At 44.0% G+C, this 20,694-nt stretch overlaps 1 protein-coding gene across 5 annotated transcripts in view; it reads left to right on the top strand.

Moving 5' to 3' along the window:
- Positions 1–106: 106 nt before the first annotated feature.
- The window catches only part of MLH1 (mutL homolog 1), a 53,730-nt gene continuing 33,142 nt past the window's right edge, over positions 107–20,694 (top strand). For 4 of the 5 annotated variants that reach the window (XR_004383099.1, XM_032861229.1, XM_032861228.1 and 1 more), the window contains exons 1-11: positions 107–256; positions 2,046–2,136; positions 4,373–4,471; positions 7,876–7,949; positions 9,794–9,866; positions 11,006–11,097; positions 12,723–12,765; positions 12,902–12,990; positions 14,964–15,076; positions 17,496–17,589; positions 18,492–18,645. Coding sequence is in view for 4 of the 5 variants with exons in the window: in XM_032861229.1 (XP_032717120.1) it covers positions 141–256; positions 2,046–2,136; positions 4,373–4,471; positions 7,876–7,949; positions 9,794–9,866; positions 11,006–11,097; positions 12,723–12,765; positions 12,902–12,990; positions 14,964–15,076; positions 17,496–17,589; positions 18,492–18,645 (1,038 nt within the window). In the remaining variant the exon portion in view is untranslated. Of the gene's footprint in view, positions 257–598; positions 636–2,045; positions 2,137–4,372; positions 4,472–7,875; positions 7,950–9,793; positions 9,867–11,005; positions 11,098–12,722; positions 12,766–12,901; positions 12,991–14,963; positions 15,077–17,495; positions 17,590–18,491; positions 18,646–20,694 lie in introns of those variants that run through there. The other variant, XM_032861231.1, reaches the window with a different exon arrangement.

Here is a 20,694-nt window from a genome sequence, read left to right as displayed (position 1 = left end):
GAAGCCGCTGCCGCGAGAAGGTGGGACAAGACCGCGTAAACAGAGAGAGTGGAAAGACGTGGGCACGAAGCCCTGAGGTGATTGGCTGAAGGCACTTCCGGTGAGCATCTCGACGTGACTTAGGTTCCTGTGGCGCCAAAATGTCGCTCGTAGCGGGGGTTATTCGGCGGTTGGACGAGACAGTGGTGAATCGCATCGCGGCAGGGGAAGTTATCCAGCGGCCGGCTAATGCCATCAAGGAGATGATTGAGAACTGGTAGGGAGGGAGTGGAGCCGGGCTTCCTTATCTGCCACGATTTAACAGGTCCTTCTTCAGGATGGCGCGCGGACACGCCTCCCTGCCCCTGGCGGAGGCGTGTACAGCGCATGCCCGCGGCGCGGAGGGCCTGGGGGTCATTTCTATTCCCTGCCCGAGTACTGCCAGTTTTTGTGCGCTCTCGCGAGACCTTAGTAGGGTTGTTGAGGGGGGGGGTACCAAGTGGAGGGCTACATTGTATAGTTGAGCGGAGCCATTAGTTAAGGGAACTGCTTTTAGAATTACATGTACAGAACGTACAGAATTTTAAATGGATAAACATTTTCGGGGGGACCGTCTCCATTCATACTTCAGAGAATGCCGTGTTATGCGTGTTAACGTATCTTGCATATTCCAAAAATAACCCATGCACATTCAGGAGTACACTTTGATTTTTATTACAGATTGTCTAGATTTTAGACAGGCCGATGGACTTCGGGTTTAACTTATGATTGCCCTATTGCCAACGTAGGGTTTTCCTCCCCTTTGCCTTTTTTTGGTGAGCGGGGGTGTCAGTCACATTGAGGATCCGTGATTTCCTGAGGGTATCCCGTGGATGCTGAAGTTTAGAAGTGTCACACAGTGTGTAAGGAAGACTTAAAAACCTGGAAAGAAAGGTGGGAGTAAACCGTAAACTTCAGAAAGACATGCTCACGATGTACCTAAGCATTACCTTCGAGTTTAAATCAATTGTTGTTCGTAAAATAAATTCGCGAAAAGAACAAAATGACCCAGCTAAGAGTGGTGGGTTGGTAAGGAGGCTGATTGTGAAAACATAATAAACAACCACTCAGGGTAATAGGACTAAAGGAACAGTGCAAAAAGGATCACTGAGGGACAGGAACAGAACTAGGAGAAAAGCAGGAGCTGGGAACCTGGGAAGGGTTTCTCCTTTCCCCTATAGTAAAGGCTGGCTTTTGTTTCTACAAAGAGCCAGACTACTGCACCACCGAACTGAACATGTTAGCTAAGTGGTTTATAGTAAGTTCTAAGAGCAGGGATTTTATGTGGAGTCCAGTTATGCTCTTTTTAATATGTAAATCAAGATGGCTAATACAACTTCAAGGGCTTCTGAGAAAGGTCTTTAGTATTGAGTAACTTACTGTCTTATTTTTGAAGAAAGAATTTTCTGTGTGAGGGGCCGATTACTTTTCTTTTTCATGCAGCCACAGGCAGAATTTGTTTTCTTTAGCCCCTGCTCTCTGTGATGGTTGGCTACTCTTTGTAAGGACAAAAGATTTTTTGGCTTCTCAAAGAACTTTCTGCGTTGCCTTTTTTCTTTCTTTCTTTGTTTTACCCAGCAAAATGTATTTCCTTAAAAGGGAGTAAATAGTAGAAAAGCACATTTATAATTTTTTTGACACGGCATCTTATTAGGGTCACTTGGGAACCCGAGACTGAATAAATTTGAATAAATGGCAAAATTAGTTGAGAAGAGAATAAGAAATAGGCATGTAGTAAAAGGATCCTACTCTTAACTTCACTTTCTTTCCCAGAGGAACAGAAATAAAGTGTTGAATGTCTTATTGGAAATGATGATTGCCCCCTCCTGCCTCTCTCTTTCCCCTCTCTCACAAAGCATGTGAACTTGTTACAGTGTAGTCACAGAGCCCGTAGAACAGAGGAAAAACACACTAATCAGACAGTCTTGTATTTCTCTGGAATTTGTTCTTATACTTTGGCTCATATTAAAATATGTACATTAGAATAGTTGCAGAGTAATAAAATTTTTTTCTTTTTAATTTGACAGTTTAGATGCAAAATCCACCAGTATCCAAGTGGTTGTTAAAGAGGGAGGCCTCAAGTTAATTCAGATCCAAGACAATGGCACTGGGATCAGGGTAAGTAAAACCTCAGAGGAGCAGGCTCTTTGTGTGCTTTGTGGTGTATACCTACAGGGAGTGACAGAGCCTTTCCCTGTTTCGGAAACTGAGCATTGGTGGATGGGATTTTTAACTGAAATATTCAATACCACCGATAAGTATATATTGAGTACTATTCTAAGCTGGACACTTGTTCAGGAAAATAAGGTCAAGGAGAGAGTTGCTTAAAGGTGCTTAAAAAGATGAAAGTTCTAGGCAGATAGAACATGCAAAGACCATGAAATGGAAGCCCGCTTGACTTCCTTAAGGACCAGCAGGGAGCCAATGTGTCTCTAACAGAGTGAGGGAATAGAAGAATAACAGAAGATGAGTTACATAGAACCTTATGGGCCATTCTAAAATCTTTGGCTTTTACTCTGAATAGGATAGGATACTATTAAAGGGTTTTGAGCAAAGAGGTGACATGGTTTGGTGAGGTTTATAGGAACCCATTTGTCTAGAATATGGAAAACAGACTATAGCAGGACAGGACAGAGGCAGTGAGAGGGCTCTTGGAGCAATCCAGGTGAGGGGTGACCATGCCTTGGACTAGTTTAGTTGCAGTAGAGAAGCAAGAAACAGTGAGATTCTGCATTGATTACAAAAACAGAGCTCTCAGAATTTGCTGATGCGTGGTGTAAGAGAAAGAGGAGTCCAGAATGATATCAAGGTTTTGGCCCGTGCAAATGGAAGAGTTGCCGCTTAGTGATGGGAAAGCCTATGGAAGAAACACATTTGAGGGCATATCAGAAAATCATTTGGGGGCATGGTAACCTTAAGACGGCTCTTATTTGAGTTAGCCTGTGAGTCTGGAGGGCAGCATAGAGGTTTGGGCTGGAGATAAAAATTTAGTGTATTGCATTTTGATGGTAGTAAAAACCATGAGACTCCCATGAAAAGGTGCTGAATGTCACAGGTCATTAAGGAAATATGAATAAAAGCAACGACCTACCATTTGACACCTATTAGGATGGCTAGTACAAAAACAGTAAAATAAAATAACAAGTGTTAAAAGGATACAGAAAAATTAGAACCCTTGTGCATTTGCTGGTGGGAATGTAAATTGTATAGCCAATGTGGAAAACAGTATGGTGATTATTGAAAAAATTAAACTGAATTACCGTGCAGTTCAGCAGAACTTGTGAGTATATACTCCAAAGAATTGAAAGCAAGGTCTTGAAACATTTGTCCCCCCGTGTTCATAGCAGCATATTTACAATAGTCAAAAGCTGGAAGCAACCCAGGGTTCTGTAGATGAGTAGATTTTAAAATGTGACGTATACACATAATGGAATATTATTCAGCCTAAAGAGGATTGAAATTCAGACACAGGCTGCAATATGCATGAACCTTGAAGACATTACATTAAGTAAAATACACCATTCGCAAAAGGACAAATACTGTACAATTCCTCGCCTAGGAGGTTCCTAGAGTAGTCCCATTCATAGAAGGTAGAATGGTGGTTGCAAGGTGTTTGGGGAAGGGGTGGATGAAGAATTATCATTTAATGGGGAACGAGTTTCAGTTTGGAAGGATGAAAGAGTTCTGGAGATGGTTAGTGGTGATGTTGCACACTGTGCAAATATATTTATGGCCACAGAACTGTACATTAAAAGTGGTAAAGTTTGTTATGTATACTTCACTATAATTAAATACTTATATAGATTTTTAATAAAGAAGTTTTCTAATAATAATGATTTTTATAAATTCATGTGGCTGGGAGAACTAACTCATCAAGAGAGTGAGTATAGAGGCACCTGGGTGGCTCAGTGGGCTAAAGCCTCTGCCTTCGGCTCGGGTCATGAACTCGGGGTCCTGGGATCAAGCCCCACATCGGGCTCTCTGCTCAGCAGGGAGCCTGCTTCTTCCTCTCTCTCTCTGCCTGCCTCTCTGCCTACTTGTGATCTCTGTCAAATAAATAAATAAGAGAGTGAATGTAGACAGTCAAGAGGTCCAAGGCTGGAGTCCTGGGTTGCTCCACTGACGGAGAACGGAGATGAGGCGGAACCAGCAAATGCAGAGAGATGTGACTCGTGAGAGAGAAGGGACACCGGGACAGTGTGGCATTTCTGATGCCGCTTGAGGAAGTTATCGCTGATTTCAGAACTCCTCTCCTAAAAGGGGTTTCTTCTTGGATTCAGTCAAGAAAAGGGAAATTTAAAAATTGGAAAAAATGAGTAGCATAATTATTTACTTATTTTTTGGTATCTTCTAGAAGGAAGATCTGGACATTGTGTGTGAGAGGTTCACTACAAGTAAACTGCAATCCTTTGAGGATTTAGCTAGTATTTCTACCTATGGCTTTCGGGGTGAGGTAAGCTAAAGATCAAAGAAATGTGTAAAATATCCTTCTGTGATGACATTTCTGCCATTTGTCAACTTTTGTTTCTCAACAGAGGTAAATCGGATCTGATTCTTTTTACTTGTTAAGTATGTGCAAATCAAACAAAATTAAAATTCATTTTCCAAAACCAAGGATTATTCATAAATACTTAATATACTAAAAACTATTTTATTTACAGATAAAATCCCCCTCCCTCCTGCCCAGATGTTAGGTAGGTATCCTCTGATGGAGAATGAAACACCACCCCCAAAGTTTTTTTGTCAAATTATCAAATATGAATCTGATTAATACTTACTAAGTGCAAGTGGTGGGAAAATATAGGAGGTGAGGGAGCATGGTAAATAATACAGAGATTAGGAAACGACATGATAAAAGTCTTGTTTGTTTCCTTCAACGAATAAACTGCAAGGAAGAAAAGTGGAGGAGGGAACAAAAATCTGTAGATTATAAGAGGCGTGGGGCACCTCAATGGCTCAGTTGGTTAAGTTGTCTGACTCTTGATTGCAGTTCAGGTCATGATCTCAAGTTTGTGAGATCGAGTCCCATCTTGGGCTCTGCACTGGGCATGGAGTCTGCTTAAGAGTCCCTCTCCATTCTCCTTCTATCTCCCTCCACTCCACCCCTGTCACACTCTCTCTTGCTCTTTCTCTAAAGAAAAAAAAAAAAGAGGCTTAAAATGCATATGAACCAGCTCCAATGTATACCTCTTACTTGGATCCTGATTTCAGCAGACTGTAAAAAAAATTTTTTTGAGACAAGATATTTGAACACATGGGTTATTTGATAGTATTAAGAAGAGATTGTTGGGGGACACCTCGGTGGCTCAGTTGGTTAGGCGGCTACCTTTGGCTCAGGTCATGATCCCAGAGTCCTGGGATCAAGGCCTGCATCAGGCTCCTTGCTCAGCCGGGAGCCTGCTTCTCTCTCTCCCTCTGCCTGCTGCTCCCCCTGCTTGTGCACGCTCTCTCTCTCTCTGTCAAATATGTCAAATAAATAAATAAAATCTTTAAAAAATTAAAAAAAAAAAAAGGAAATTGTTGGGATGCCTGGGTGGCTCAGTGGGTTAAGTAACTGCCTTCAGCTTAGGTCACAATCCCCGGGTCCTGGGATCAAGCCCCACAGTGGGCTCTCTGCTGCTTCTCCCTCTACCGCTTGTGCTCTCTTGAGCATGTGCTTTCTCAAATAAATAAATAAATAAATATTTTTTTTTTTTTTAAATTGTGGATTTTCTTGTATAAAAAATAGTATGATGTTTTTTGGAGGAGTCCTTATCTTTTAAAATATATGTGGGAATATTTGTGAATAAAATTATGTGATGCATGGGAGGAATATACAATATAAAAAGTGGTTAAAAACATTTTAAGACTAAAACAGGATCTTATAATTTTATGACAATACGCTGTGGATATCTTTTCATTGGGGAAAAATATATATATATATATATATATATATATATTCCTATGTAATTTTTAATACTTCTATCTTACCCTATCGTATGAATATACTGTGTTTATTTAAATGATTTCCTATTGAACATTTATGCATTTTGTCATTTTCTTGGTGAATATGCATATGTTCATATATAGTATATTTTGTTCAATTACTGTCTCAGGGTCAATTTAAAGAAATAACATTCATGGGGAGCCTGTCAGTCGGTAAAGTATCTGAGTCGGTAAAGCATCTGAGACTCTTCATTTTGGCTTAGGCCATGATCTTGGGGCTCTGGAATTGAGTATGTACTGTATATATTTAATGTCCTTCTTATACAGGTCTCAAAATCATTTTACATTTTTAATTATGAACATTAGCTCAGTCACATAAACTAGGGAAATCCAGCTAGGACCTGGTAATCTCTGAGCCTAGGCCATGTTCCTTATTAATGAACTGAACCTGCCACAGGCAGAGTTCACTATCTTCCGAGATGCTGTCATACAGACCCCCATCACAGTGCCTGGTTACATTTTTATATTCTGTGATGTCCTTCTTGTGGAAGGAGAAACAGGTTCCAGTGGGCTAGGAAACCAGTCTTAGTTACAAGGGGAGAAAAATGTTCATTTTTTTAAATTTTTTTTGTCTTAATTAGATCATTTTAAATTTATATTTCTAAATTTGCATTTCTAAACCTATAAGAGCTTCCAGAAAACAGTTTTGTGTATGTGTGCAACATTATGTATTTGGAGTGCCCCCATTCCTGAAGGTAAGTTTTCAAAATTATTGGGAGGCAGATCATTGAGAATAATACTGAGCATGCCTGTAGTTCTGCTGCCTGAACGCACCTGCTGCTAACACATTAATAATCTGGTGTGTTTCTTTCCAACAACGTGGATGGAGCCAGAGGGTATTATGCAAAGTAAAGTAAGTCAGTCAGAGAAAGACAGATACTATATGATTTCACTTATGTGTGAAATTTAAGGAACAAAACAAAAGGGGGCGCCTGGGTGGCTCAGTGGGTTAAAGCCTCTGCCTTCAGCTCAGGTCATGATCCCAGGTTCCTGGGATGGAGCCCTGAATCGGGCTCTCTGCTCTGCAGGGAGCCTGCTTCCCTTCCTCTCTCTCTGTGTGTGCCTCTTTGCCTACTTGTGATCTCTGTCTATCAAATAAATAAATAAAATCTTGAAAAAAAAAAGAAACAAGCAAAGGGGGGAAAAAGAGATAAACCAAACAGCAGACTCTTAACTATAGAAAACAAATTGATGGTTATCAGGGGTGAGGCGGTGGAGGGCAATGGGTGGAACAGGTGAGAGAGATTAAGAGTACACTTACTGTGATGAGCACTGAGTAATGTGTAGAATTATTGAATCACTGTATTATACACCTGAAATTAACTTATGTAATAGTGTATGTTAACTATACTGGATTTATTTTTTTCTTTTTTTAAAACTTAGTTATTTGAGAAAGTGTGCACACATGTACACATAGGAGCAGAGGAGGAGCAGAGGGAGAGAGATAATCTCGAGCAGACTCCCTGCTGAACTTGGAGCCCAATGTGAGGCTCACAACCCTTGAGATCATGATCTGAGCCAATTATCAAGAGTGGGACACTTAACTGACTGAGCCACCCAGATACCCCAACTATACTGGATTTAAAATAAATTTTAAAAAATAACTCTGTTGTGTTTCCTTTTGCATTTTTTTTCATATTTATTTCCCCCTTGTTCTGATAGGATGCTACAAATTCAATTTTTTTTTTTTTACAAATTCAATTTGATATCCTTTTTTTTTAGCATGTCATGAAAGTGAGTGAGCGAAATGCCCATTGTTGCCCTTTGCTAATACAAAATGGAAGGGGTAATTTAGATCACCTTTCTCTTTAATGAGGTGACAGTGGGTGACAGCAATGTTTGTCTTTCATTCCATTTTGTTTTCTTCCTTAGGCTTTAGCCAGCATCAGCCATGTGGCTCATGTTACTATTACAACCAAAACAGCTGATGCAAAGTGCGCGTACAGGTATGGCACAGTCTGCTTTTACTCGTATTCATTCTGAAGCGTGCTTTATGCCTGGATCTCAAAGTGACCCTATCTAAACACCAATGTCATCTTTTTTGACCAAGATCTTGGTTAAATTTTCTTCCCTCCCTATGGACTAGTTGATAATCCACAGGGATGATTATTAGGTAATAATCTTACTCATGGATTCTTAACAGATAAGATGTCACATGTAAGTCCTTGCAAGCTCTATTACACAGATGTATTCTAAGTAGGTGGTAGAAGCGGGTATTATTCTGGCCCTGTGCCCTTTAGTAGGATGTTACTTTGTCTGATGACAGGGCTGTGGCTGGGTGCTGGAAGCTCAAGGTTCCTTAGCTGGCTCGTGAACCCCTGGCTCCCTGCCCCACATGCTTATCTGAGCTGGCTTGCCCTTCCATTGGGGGCGGGCAGGGGGCAATGCTGAGCCGGCTTTCTCTTGTGCTGCCACAGTATTCAGAGGCTGACAGACAGCCTTGGAACAGAATAAAAATAGCATTTGAGGAATCAGAGTTATACCTCTGTTGTTTTTGTTTTTTTGTTTTGTTTTTTAAGATTTTATGTATTTATTTGACAGACAGCGAGAGAGGGAACACAAACAGGGGGAGTGGGAGAGGGAGAAGCAGGCTTCCTGCTGAGCAGGGAGCCCAATGCAGGGCTCGATCCCAGGACCTTGGGATCATGACCTGAGCTGAAGGCAGATGCTTAACTACTAAGCCACCCAGGTGCCCCTACACCTCTGTTTTTATAAGCTCTGGCCATTTACTAGTGGAAGACAGGTAGGAGTACCTTATTTAGGAGTACCTTAAAAAAGAATTTTTTTAAATCATGCGGACTGTCCATAAATTAATATGGAAAATAGCTCCAACAGTGGCGGGCTGCCTGTTTATCAGTCCTCAGAAGACACACCTGTAATGTAATGGAACAGGGAGCATTCCAGAATATACAGCGCTGTTGCTGGGTGAGTTTGATGCTATGTGAATTTTACTTGCCGTAGGATCTGGGTGTGCTGTTGGGTCAGAATTCCTTCCCGCAAAACGGGGAGATACTTGTGAATTAATGTCTCCCTAAATGGCCTGGGACACAAATTCTGTTCCTTCATCGCCAAGGTTATATTATGCTCCTGTTCGGTACCTCCAGTGGCTCCCCTTCCATGGTGGTATGAAATCCAGAGCCATTCCTAAACAGACCACCCCCACATGCACTGTGCTCTCCATCCACCTTTCCAGCCTCTTCTCTCCACAAATTCCCAGCTGCCAGGTGTTCCAAAGCTTCTGTGCTTTTCTGTTTTTCTCTGCCTCAATGGTCTTCTGTGTTTTCTCCCTGAAACTCTTCCTCCCTAGAGCCTTGTCATCTTTTCTGTGACGCTTTCACTCCCCTCCCCGGCCCCCAGGTGAATGTTTGCTTCTCTAGATCACTTAGCACAAAGTCTTGCACTTTAGGAAAAAGTGTGTCCCCTAGATTGAGAGCTCTCCAGGGCCTTTCTTTGTTACCAAGGCCTCTGCAGGCCAATTATTTGGTAACCCCCCCCCATAAATGATTACATAATTATAAAAAAATTTTTGTTGTCATGGTAGGCAATAGCAAAACTATTGCTTTTAGCTCAAAACTCAGGAACTAAAAAGCAACATTTGCTAGAACAATAGGGGTTTTTTTTTTTTGGTATCCAATTGGAATGATAATGGAATCGTAGAAAAAGAGGAAAATGGTAATTAAAACAGTAGAGAGCATGGCTGTACCTTATTTGATATAATTATTTTTTATACTGTTTGGATTGATATTCCATGCCTCTTGGATATTAATAGTCTCTTATATTTTCTCTTAAGAGCAAATTACTCAGATGGAAAGCTGAAAGCTCCTCCTAAACCATGTGCAGGCAATCAGGGGACCCAGATCACAGTAAGTATGGCACAAGGAATATGAATTTTTGAAAAAGAGCTTTGTAGAAATTCTGACATAAAGAATAAAATTGTCTCAAAAAAAATTGTCTCTGAGTTTTCAAAGTAATAATAAAATGAATCTTTGCTAGTTAATAGAAACAAAGACATTTCTCTCTAAACAACAGGACTGATTATGGCTTTAATGGCATGGCAGCCTGTGTGCACTCCCTCCATCTTTTTCAAAGGCTGGGAGATTCTTTCACTGGGATGGCAGAAATGAGTGCAAGGTAGTTGGCATTGAAATGACCTTTAAACTTGGCTCCAGAAGACATGAGTTGGAGTCTCAGCCTGGTCACTCAGTGATTATGTGTCCAGAGGCAAGTTGTTTAGTTTCCCTTTATCTCACTTCTCCCATCTCTCAAACGGAATAAAGAATATCTGCCCACTTAGTGTTTGATAATATGGTTGTATCATTAATCAGAAAAAGTCTAGTATGCTGCCTTATTTCTGTGGTGCCATGTTTGGTCTCCTCCCATTGTGTGATCTTACAAAGCATCCCACTGTCATGCATCGCACCCCTCATACCTCCAGCCCCAGCTAGAACACATTTCCCTGAAGGCTGTAAACCCTTGCCTTGATAAGATGGGATAAGACGGGCAGGAGGCAGAAGTGAATGTTAAGTGCATGTTAAGACAGATCCAGTACACAGAGTAACCAGGGTGTGATTTCCAAGAAGCCCAAATGATCTCAGACATTTTTATAAGAACTCTTAGTTTAGAAAATATTCTTAGATGCCATGTGATAATATAATTATTGGTAAATTTACATGTTTGCCCCCTCTGAATCGTGTACTATCCTGGGTAAGACTGTGCTTTATTGGTCTTTGTATTCCCAGCACAAAGCAAAGAGCCTGACCTAAAGATAGCCCTCAGTACCTATTTGAGAAATCAGTTAATGAATATGGGAAGCAGGAAAAATATCCTTTATTTCCTTTGTTAAGGCTAACTTATCTCTTGTCCTCTCCCCCAATCAGTGCTTTAAACTGTACTGTTGGTAAGTATAGTTGGATTCTCTGCTAGCCAGCTTTAGGTAGACAGCTTGGGTCTTTATTTCCATGTATTTCTGTGAATTTACAAGAGAAAATCAATTTCATTTCAGGTGGAGGACCTTTTTTACAACATATCCACGAGGAGGAAAGCTTTAAAAAATGCAAGTGAAGAGTATGGGAAAATTTTGGAAGTTGTTGGCAGGTACAGTCCAAAGTCTGAGAGTGGTTCTTTGCCATCTCTCACTGAAGGAATGTGTGCCAGTGCTTAATCTAAGAACAGTTGGTGAGCTAGGTGGAAAACAGCACATTGTATTCTAGCATATGGATTGTTTCTGGTCAAGCTTTAGTCGCCAGTTCTGGGCTTCCTCTCATCTCCCTGGGAGAGCAGTTGGTCTCTCCATTGGCAAGTGTTCTGTGGTGGAAAGCAAAACAGATGGACTTCCAACTAACTTGAACCCAAAAGAAATTTATTGGAAGGCTAAGAGTGGCAAGAAATGTCAGCACCTGCTCCGTGGAGAGGATGAAAACCAGGCTGGCTTTGGGGATTAGATAGTACCCCTGCTACAGTTGTTTTCATTCTTTCCTGACTCTACTCAAGAGTCTGTTTCCGGGCGCCTGGGTGGCTCAGTGGGTTAAGCCTCTGCTAACAGCTCAGGTCATGATCTCAGGGTCCTGAGATCGAGTCCCGCATCGGGCTCTCTGCTCAGCAGGGAGCCTGCTTCCTCCTCTCTCTCTCTCTCTCTCTGCCTGCCTCTCTGCCTACTTGTGATCTCTCTCTGTCAAATAAATAAATAAAATCTTTAAAAAAAAAAAAAAAAAGAGAGTCTGTTTCCTAAGAGAGTGCATCTGATTGGCATGGCTTGGGTCCCCCCGTCATGTGCCTTTTTTCTATGGGGAAATTCCCTGATTGGCAGTCTCAGGTAAATCAGGTGGAATGGGGAAGAGGTAGTTTCCCAAAGGAAGACTAGGGCCTGTTAAAAGAAGGAGAAAGGGTTCAGGGCCAGTGAAAATAACATTATGTCCACTGTTCAGTGGATCCAGATGGGCTCTCTAAGCCTACACATCCTGGAGTGGTAGCAGAGATCTATTAACTATTTTTCAGTTTCTGAAAACTCCAAAAATGAATAAAACTTTTGCTCCTTATAAAGTGGAACAGACTTCTACATTAAGTTTCTTTGCTTTTCCTTGGAGTTGTATAAAGCAGTATCAGAATATTAATTATCTCTTGAAATAAAGGAGTTCTAGTTGGCTTTTTTGGTACTAGGTATAGTCAAGTGAATTCATAATTGTTAGCTGAATGAATGCATTTTGCTAGACACAGTCCTTCAGTTCATGGGGCCCATGAGGGAGGAATAATAAATAAATAATAGTCAACTGAGAAAAGACTGGGAGATGCTGAAACAGGGCCTGGGGCCAAAAAAGAAGTGGGTAAGGAGCAGGTGTCTTGAGAGGCTCTGAGAGAGAATAGAAGAGTTCAGGAGTTGTACAGCGTAGGTTCTTGAGATGCAAGCTGCACCTAGTGGGTTTGTGAAAGTAAAACAGTAGGCGAGGAAGAGATTGTATTGAAATATCATTGAGTCTAGTCAGAACTAAAAAAGCAAAAACTCTGTTTTTGTTTGATTCTGCCACATTTAGCATTGCTATCTCCATTAAGTCTGTGTTGGCTTATTTTCCTGTGGGTAAAATATGATATATGGAGATATTCCTGACTGTCTGTCTTTGTTTAAATCATGTCACCCCAACAATTTATTTAACCAATAGGGAGTTCTGTGTTATATTGTGCTTTTGGCCACTCTGCTTACTGTTTTGTTGTCTTTTCTTTGACAGGTATTCAATACATAATTCAGGCATTAGTTTCTCAGTTAAAAAAGTAAGTGGTTGGTTTATAAGGGATAGTTTGTATTTAAGAAAAGGGATTTTTTTTTTAATAGTTCACCTGAGGAGATAAGATTAGGATGTTTCATTCACAACTGTGAGTAAATTGCATTTTCTGCTCTGTTTATCAGCAAGGTGAGACCGTGGCTGACGTTAGGACACTGCCCAATGCCACAACGGTGGACAATATTCGCTCCATCTTTGGAAATGCTGTTAGCCGGTATGTTGATAATTCATATTTTGAAAAATCTGTATTCCACGTCTTGGTTTACCATTTAGGAATTTTGGAATCTGTCAAAGTAACAGTGCCTTAAGAGTTTGCTTGAATGAAATAAGCAGGCTATATTTCCATGCTCCAGATTTGTTCATGGATTCATGATTTCAGGGAAACCCACACTTCTTGGGTGCATGTTATCTCCCAGATGCTCTGGCTGTAAATCAGTGTGTTCTCTCTAGCCTCGGTCTTCAAAATAATCACAAGGTTGTAGAATTCTTTCATCTTCCAGTGCTTTGTCTTTTCCTAATACTTCCCATATCATCAGCTTGAGATTTCACTCATTATGGCTCAACATTTATTAATTGCCTCTCACATTCTAGGCTTTGTGCCGGAAGTTAAGGATGTAAAGACAGATAAAATACTCCCTATCCTTAAAGACTTACCCGTCTGGTGGCAAGCAGATTTCTAAGTTACCAAATCTTCATTGTCAGGAAGAGCCTCAGACGGAACCTGTGGTATAGATTGCTCACAGCATTCCTTACGAGGCAAAACCCACCACTTCCATCACAGAGTCCTAGCTAAGTCTCAGGACTCTGCAGAGCCCAAAGTGCCCATGCCGTAATCTGAGGGGAAGAATACTAAGGCCCCTCTACCTGCCAGGCATGGCCTGGATGCAGGGCATATGCAGATGGAGAAGACAGCCCCTGGCTTTCTTTTTTGCAGAAATCCTAGAAGTAGCGGTAGTCCCAGAGCCCAGTTTTCTACTTCAAAGGACAAATTACTCATTTCTTTGAGCAAAACCAAGTTCCTAACTAGGTAACAGTCAATTTGCTTTTAATTACCCTCTTTACTAATTGTTAATGAATTAAGTTTTTTAAACTGTGTTCCCAGAGCAGAGAGAGAACACTATTGTACAAGGAAACTTGTAAGAGCTTCTTTATTATTTAAGGACTCAGAATTAGTCATTATGAATTTCCTAGGGACTATAAGAGATTAGAAATGACACAGAGCAGCTCCCAAAGGGTGTTTCCAGAAAAACAGCCTCTTGAGACATTTTTGGGAAGAAAGGGTTTGCTGGTTTATGTGAGAAACACTGCAAGCTGTATTTTCTGCTCAGAGACTCTGTAAACATTAACTGCTTAACAGTCTTCCACCACATGTTCAACAGATGCTTAATGAATGCTTACTGTTTGCCGGGTACTGTGCTGACAAATACAGTAGGACGTAAAGCAGAAGTGCTCTTGCCCTCAGAGGATGCCTTTTCAGTTGGAAAGACACGTGAAATAATTATGCCACTCATTAGTGGTTGTGCTAGATGTCTCAAAGGAAAAATACAAAGCACAACAGGAGAATCTCTGAGAGTCAGGGGGAGGGATAGTCAGAGAAAGCTCTTCGAAGGAGTAAGCCCAGACCTAGGAGGGATAAGGAGGGATTACCTAGCTGTCAGTAGGAGCTTTCCAGGCATGGGGACCGACGCTTAGGAAGATCCTCACGCAGAGACGAGTGTGGCTTATGTGAGAACCACCTTTCACCCATTAACCTCACCTCCCCGTAAGTACAGCCCTGAGGACACCACACTGGAGCCCTGTTTTGGTGCTGTTCAGACAGTAAGGGATTCAGTAGAAATGAGTCCTTTCGGAATTTCATCTTTGGGGTTGAGTTACTAAGGTACACAAAAGTTTCAGTGAAATAAGGTGTCAGAGCTTGGATTTGTCATTATGTCCCAGCAGTCCGAGCAGTGCTTGGCTTAGAACAGAAGTGCTTGAAAACAGTGATAGGGTGAGTAAGTGGGTAGGTGGAGGAACAGCCAGATGGATGGATGGGTGGGCCCAGAGGACCTCATCAAACCAAGTCTCAGGAGTCCTTATTTGGCAGGATTAGTTTATGAAGGAGCTCTGAGTTTTCCAACTGAATCTTTATACTGATTGAATTTTCCATTATTTTCAAGACCCTCAAAATTTCTCTTTCCCAACCAGAGAACTGATAGAAGTTGCGTGTGAGGATAAAACCCTGGCCTTCAAAATGAATGGTTACATATCCAATGCAAATTACTCGGTGAAGAAGTGCATCTTCTTACTCTTCATCAACCGTAAGTGAGAAAGAACCATGCGGGGAAGTCTGTCCACAGGGAAGTTTATGGGACCGTGGAAAAATTCCCAATCCATAGGCTTGATTCCACACAGGGCACCCTCAGCTGAAGTGTGGCTTGATTAGGGAGCCTTTATAATTTCTAGGCTAAGTCTACTCAGCCCTCTGAAATATGCTCATTGCTGGGGGGGCCACTGGCAGAGGGTGACTGTTGCCTCTGGGAGAGGGTATCACAGACCCTTGTGAGCCTGAACAGCTTCCTTCCCTGCTGGCCTCAGAGCCTTCCAAGCAGGCCCCAGGCAGATGTTTCTTCTCATATTAGAGTCAGCTGTTTGAATTGCCCAGCAGGACACAGGGAGAGGGTCCCTTGGGTATAGGCAGTGTCATTAGTAAAGAAATGGAATGTTAAGCCCCTTGGGATTCTTCTTTTTAAAGAAAGTTATTTATGATATAATGAGCAGTACTAGAAATCAGGGAGGAAATTAGCTAAAGGAATTTGGATTTTTGTCAGATTCCTCTCTGGTCTTTATCTCTCTGCAGGCATATTGTTTACATGATTGCTGCTTGTTGAGTAAATACTATTTTGCCTTCTGTTTCTTTTTACTTAATTGCTTATAGTATGGTTTAGAAAGAGTGTGACAGGGAGCCACAATGGGTCTGATTTCATTTTAATTTTCCAGACAGAAATGCATCATTCATCTTGCCATTTGTCCAGTACTTACATTTTCATCATATAAATTCATTGCCTTTGTTGTTCAAAGCACTTCGTAATTATTTTATAGTTTCTTGGCTTGCTATTGAAAATGGCAGATTCCCCTGTTGCATTTATAATGATAGCCAGCCAGAAGTGTCCCAGATTATCCTTGTTTTACAGCTGTTTCCAGGCCATATAGAAACAGGGAAAGGGGAGTTAATATTTTATAGACACATCCTGTTAAACTGATGTATATTACATTAGTAGGGTTTTTTAACTACCTCATTAAGAGGGACTTAAGCCTGATCTCTAATAAAGCTGGCTTTAATCAAGGCTCAGAGATGTTTTTCCCTTGTTTTTCTAACCTTGAAGAATACCACTTTGTGACACATGTGTTGGCGATAGAATAAGTGAGCAGAAATCAGTGTAAGCGGAGCCCATGTGTGTGCTGCTGGCGAGCTCCTTACCCCACGGGTTCAGCGTCAGCGTTCTCGAGTCTGCTCACCGCACCAAGTTCCCAGCAGCACGGAGGCCAGACTCTGGAGTGTGTCATCTGGTTCTCTCCATGGCGTGCGCTCTAACTCAGGTGGTGGGAAAAGGAACACTCCTTCGGCGTGTCTCCAGCCCAGAAATCACAGTAGAGGGGCTCTGACTATCCCCTTGTCAGGTGCCCACACCTGCTCCAGGCCTGTGTGCTCCAGGCATGTGTCACCAAGCACAGCACCCTTGTTGTAGGGGGGCCCTCGGAGGAGCTAAAACCATGGGGCATATACCCTTGGCTACACCAGCCAAGCCAGGAGAACGGACCACCGGCAGGTCATCTGTCCAGGGAGAAGGGAGGGCTCAATTTTCTGAAAATAGATTTTCCTCTGATTTTTGTCTTACCTCCCCCAGCTTTGAGTGTTTTCCCACCCCCTTCAGCCCTGTCCCATTCCTAAATTACCTTAAATATGAAGTGTCTGAAAAACTCTTTCCTTTTTTCTTTTCTTTTTGAAGGTTTTATTTATTTATTTGACAGAGAGAGAGTGTGTACAAATATGGGGAGCAGCAGACAGAGGGAGAGGGAGAAGCAGGCTTCCCACCAAGCAGGGAGCCCAATGCAGGACTCGATCCCGGGACCCTAGGATCATGACCTGAGCTGAAGGCCGACGCCCAGCTGAGCCACCCAGGAGCCTCTGGAAAACTCTTTCTTACTCTCATTGCTCAGCTGGGATACCCCACTGTTGAACCCACCCCCACCCTGGGCAGAGTTAGTTGCTCCATCAGCACACATCCATTCAGCACACACATCTCTGGGGTGCTTACCAGAGCTGGAACTGGAGTGCATGTAGTCACCAGCGTATTGTCCCCCAGCCCATGGCATATGTGATGGGCAGCCAGGGAGTATGTGCTGCATGAAAAGTCTAAGCCGCCGGCACACTGCCCACCGTGCCCTGCAAGGGCAAAGGGAGTCCTCCCAGGCTGACTGAGGGAAGGGAAGCGGGGAGGCAGAACGTAGTGTGCTCCCGTGTTCCTGTGACCGGGCTGAGAGGAGAGAGCCCGAAGCCCAGAGCCAGATGCTCATGGATAGCGACACATTAAGAGAGACCTCTCTTTCCTAGGGTCTGCTGTGGATGTTGCTCCAGAAGTGTTTCTGCTGAGTGATTTCTGTCATGGTATGAATGTGTGCCTGTTACCTCTCCCTTCAGGACAGTTTTGAGCTGGTTACTTTCCTTTTATTTTCTAGATCGTCTGGTAGAGTCAACTTCTTTAAGAAAAGCCATTGAAACAGTGTATGCCGCATATTTGCCCAAAAACACACACCCATTCCTGTACCTCAGGTAAGGCTGCAGGGCTCCTCAGCCGAGACTCAGAGACTCACAAGGAACGGATTCTATCCAGCTGTCCTCTTTGAAAGAGGTGGACTTGCTCATGGCTCCAGCAGAGCGAATCCCATCACCGCTGGCAGGATGGCGAAGGATGTTCTGTCCTTTCTCGCAGATGAGGGGCACAGTTTCCCTTCACTTACTCACTCATGCAGCAGTCTCCCTGAGGGCCTCCTATGTACCCGTCACCTTGCTGGTGAAACAATGGTGAATAACAGCTGTTGCCCCTGAACCAGCCAGAAGCTGCCTCCTCCCTGGCAGAGAAGCCCCTTGCCCCTCCACGGTCCCTCCAGCATCCCCTCCTGCCACAGATTCACCGTGTGGTCATGGAGCAGGCAGTGAAGGGTGAATGTGGAGCTGAGGCAGTCAGGTGATGGCTGGCACGGCCTCCAAGCTGACTTGTACATTACATTTTGATGATAGAACCTTTTCTCACGTGTATTCTTATTTTGATCCTCATAACACTGAAAGTAGCTAGGGAACAGGTTCATGGTTACAGATGAGAAAACCCATCCAGAGGGGTTAAGTAGCTTACCCCAGGTCACGCACTAAGAAATTCTACTAGTTCTGGAATGATGGTAACAGCTGACGTGGAATAAACTTGCCAGGTACTCACAGCGTGTTTTGCATGAATTTAAGCCCCACCACATGTTTTATCCACCTTATAGAGGTGGAGACTGAAGCAAAGGAAGATGATGTCACTGACCCCAGGTTGCACAGCTTCAGAATCCAGGTCACTCAGACTTGACCCTGAAGTTTTGACCACTGTGTCATTTGAACCCCTACAAGCCTGCTGGTGAGAATTGTTTTCCCACTCCCCACCACTCAACATAGTTGTGTGCTTTTCTTCCTGCCAGTTTAGAGATCAGCCCCCAGAACGTGGATGTCAATGTGCACCCCACAAAGCACGAAGTTCACTTCCTGCATGAGGACAGCATCCTGGAGCGGGTGCAGCAGCACATTGAGAGTAAGCTCCTGGGTTCCAACTCCTCCAGAATGTACTTCACCCAGGTAAGGGTGCTGTCTGTCCAGCTCTGGCTCTGGTGCTTTCACCTTCACCTAAAAATGTGACCTGTCAGATTCAAGAGCCCAGAGTTCTGCTTGTTGCTTTAGGACTGACTTTCCAAGGATTACCTGAAAGTTTTCCTTTAGTACTATCTCCTTTTTTGAAGCTAACCGTGAAATCATCCTGTTGTCCCTGGGCCTGGAGTCAGGAGGCTCACGGTTTCACTCTGCCTGCATCTAGGACCATAGACTGGCTTCTCAGGAAAACAAGCTGTCTGAAACAGAATAGGACACCACTTCCGTGCATCTGTCTTGCCTGGGGATGTTCAGGAGGAGGCCAAGCCCACATTCACGGGGCAGAGGGAGGCAGTGGGACAGCGGGAGGAGCAGGGCCTTTCGTGTCAGACAGGCCTGGGTTACCACCATGTGACCCACCTTCCCCGGTCTCCATGTCTCCCTCAGTGAGGGCTGAAGTGGTCATCCTCACCTCTGAGGGTGGGGACAAGCAGGAGGCAGAAGTGTTTGATGCAGGGCCTGGCACCATCCACCTTATCAGAATTACCCAGGTTCTAAGTGCTTATGATTCTAAGCTACTCCCAGCTCTCCGGGGCCTCACGTTGCCCATCTGTAAAATAAATGGGTGGATAATGCGATCTGCAGTGTCCCATCCCAGTTCTGACATGACGTGATACTGAGCAGCACATGGTGCAGGTGTGCTCAGAAGCACACCAAATCCCAGAACTGTGGAGACGGAAACATCCCCCCTTCCCCACCCTCTTACCCCCTTGAAAACAAGAGCCGGTGGGGACGGGGGTGGTGCGCAGATGGGTACCTGGGTGGCTCAGTTGGTTAAGCATCTGACTCTGAATTTCAGCTTAGGTCATGGTCTCAAGATTGTGGGGTTGAGCCCCGCATCAGGTTCTACACTGGGCCTGAAGCCTGTTTGAGATTCTCTCTCTCTGTCTCCCTCTGCCCCTCCTCCCATTAAAAAAAAAGAAGAAGAAGAAGAAAAGAAATGGAAGCACTGGGTCCTGCAAGCAGAGAGTGGGCTTCTGGGAGCCTACTTTAAAAAGAAAACTTTTCAAGTTCACGAGGCAGTTTATGCTTCCCACAGGAACCTTCACAGAAAGCCCCTTGCTGGGGGTGGCATGGGCACAAAGCAGTGAGAGTGGATGCCCTAGGGGAAGCCCTGCCACCTCTGGAGCCCAGGCAGAGGCTGGGCAGTGAGTGCCCAAGGGTCGCTGCTGAAGCCACTTGTATGTGGCAGGTGGACAGAAGGAAGTGCTCGCTGGGAGCCAGCCCTCAGTCTTCTGCTAGGTTTGCCACAGGAGGCTCGAGTCAGCAGAGGTGATGGGTGCACAGACCTGTGTGGTGCCAGTGGTTGAGATGAGGACACACATGGTGTAGGGCTGGTGGGCCCGGCTCTCAGAGCAGTGTGTGATACCCAGGAAGTGCTCAGTCACTGGGAGTTCGGTTCCTATCTGTTGCTGCTCCTCGTCCTCTGCCTCCCCACAGATGTGCACTGCCCCCACTGTGGGCGAGACCCTGTTGGGTACCTGCCTTCACGGAGGCGCTCCTGGTCTCCTGGGGAATACATCCCATGAGAGAGAGGTAAAGAGGGACCTGGGGGGATCAGGGGAAGGCTCCTATCCTGGACTTCGGCAGTCAGGAAAGAAAGGGAAGGGATGCAGAGGCTGGGACCCCAGGGCTGGGTACGAAATGAGATGGGCAAAGGGAACAAGGCACGAAAAGAGTGTTTCTGGCAGAGGAAGCAGTGAGGAGAAGGCCTGAGGGGTGAGGGGGACAGGAAGACGTGTGCTTGAGGGTGTGAAAGTTCCATGCGGTGGGTCCAGTGTTTACCCTGGCAGCCCTCAGGATCACTGGGGAAACAGAAAGCACCCTTGCCTCCTGGGCCTTCTCCAAACCAAGAAATCAGTCTCGGGGCGGGGGGGTGGTGGGCGGCATCAGTAGTTTTAGAGTTTTCCCAGGTGCTTTAATGTGCAGCTGGGGGGAGGCCTGTGTGTGGGCCCAGTGGGGGGGGCGGGGGGGGAGCTG

Source organism: Lontra canadensis, unplaced genomic scaffold, assembly GCF_010015895.1.
Source record: "Lontra canadensis isolate GAN:19392208 unplaced genomic scaffold, GSC_riverotter_1.0 scaffold20, whole genome shotgun sequence".
NCBI lineage: Eukaryota > Metazoa > Chordata > Mammalia > Carnivora > Mustelidae > Lontra > Lontra canadensis.
Note: the sequence above shows the minus strand (reverse complement) of the source record. Positions and strands in the feature narration are given on the sequence as shown.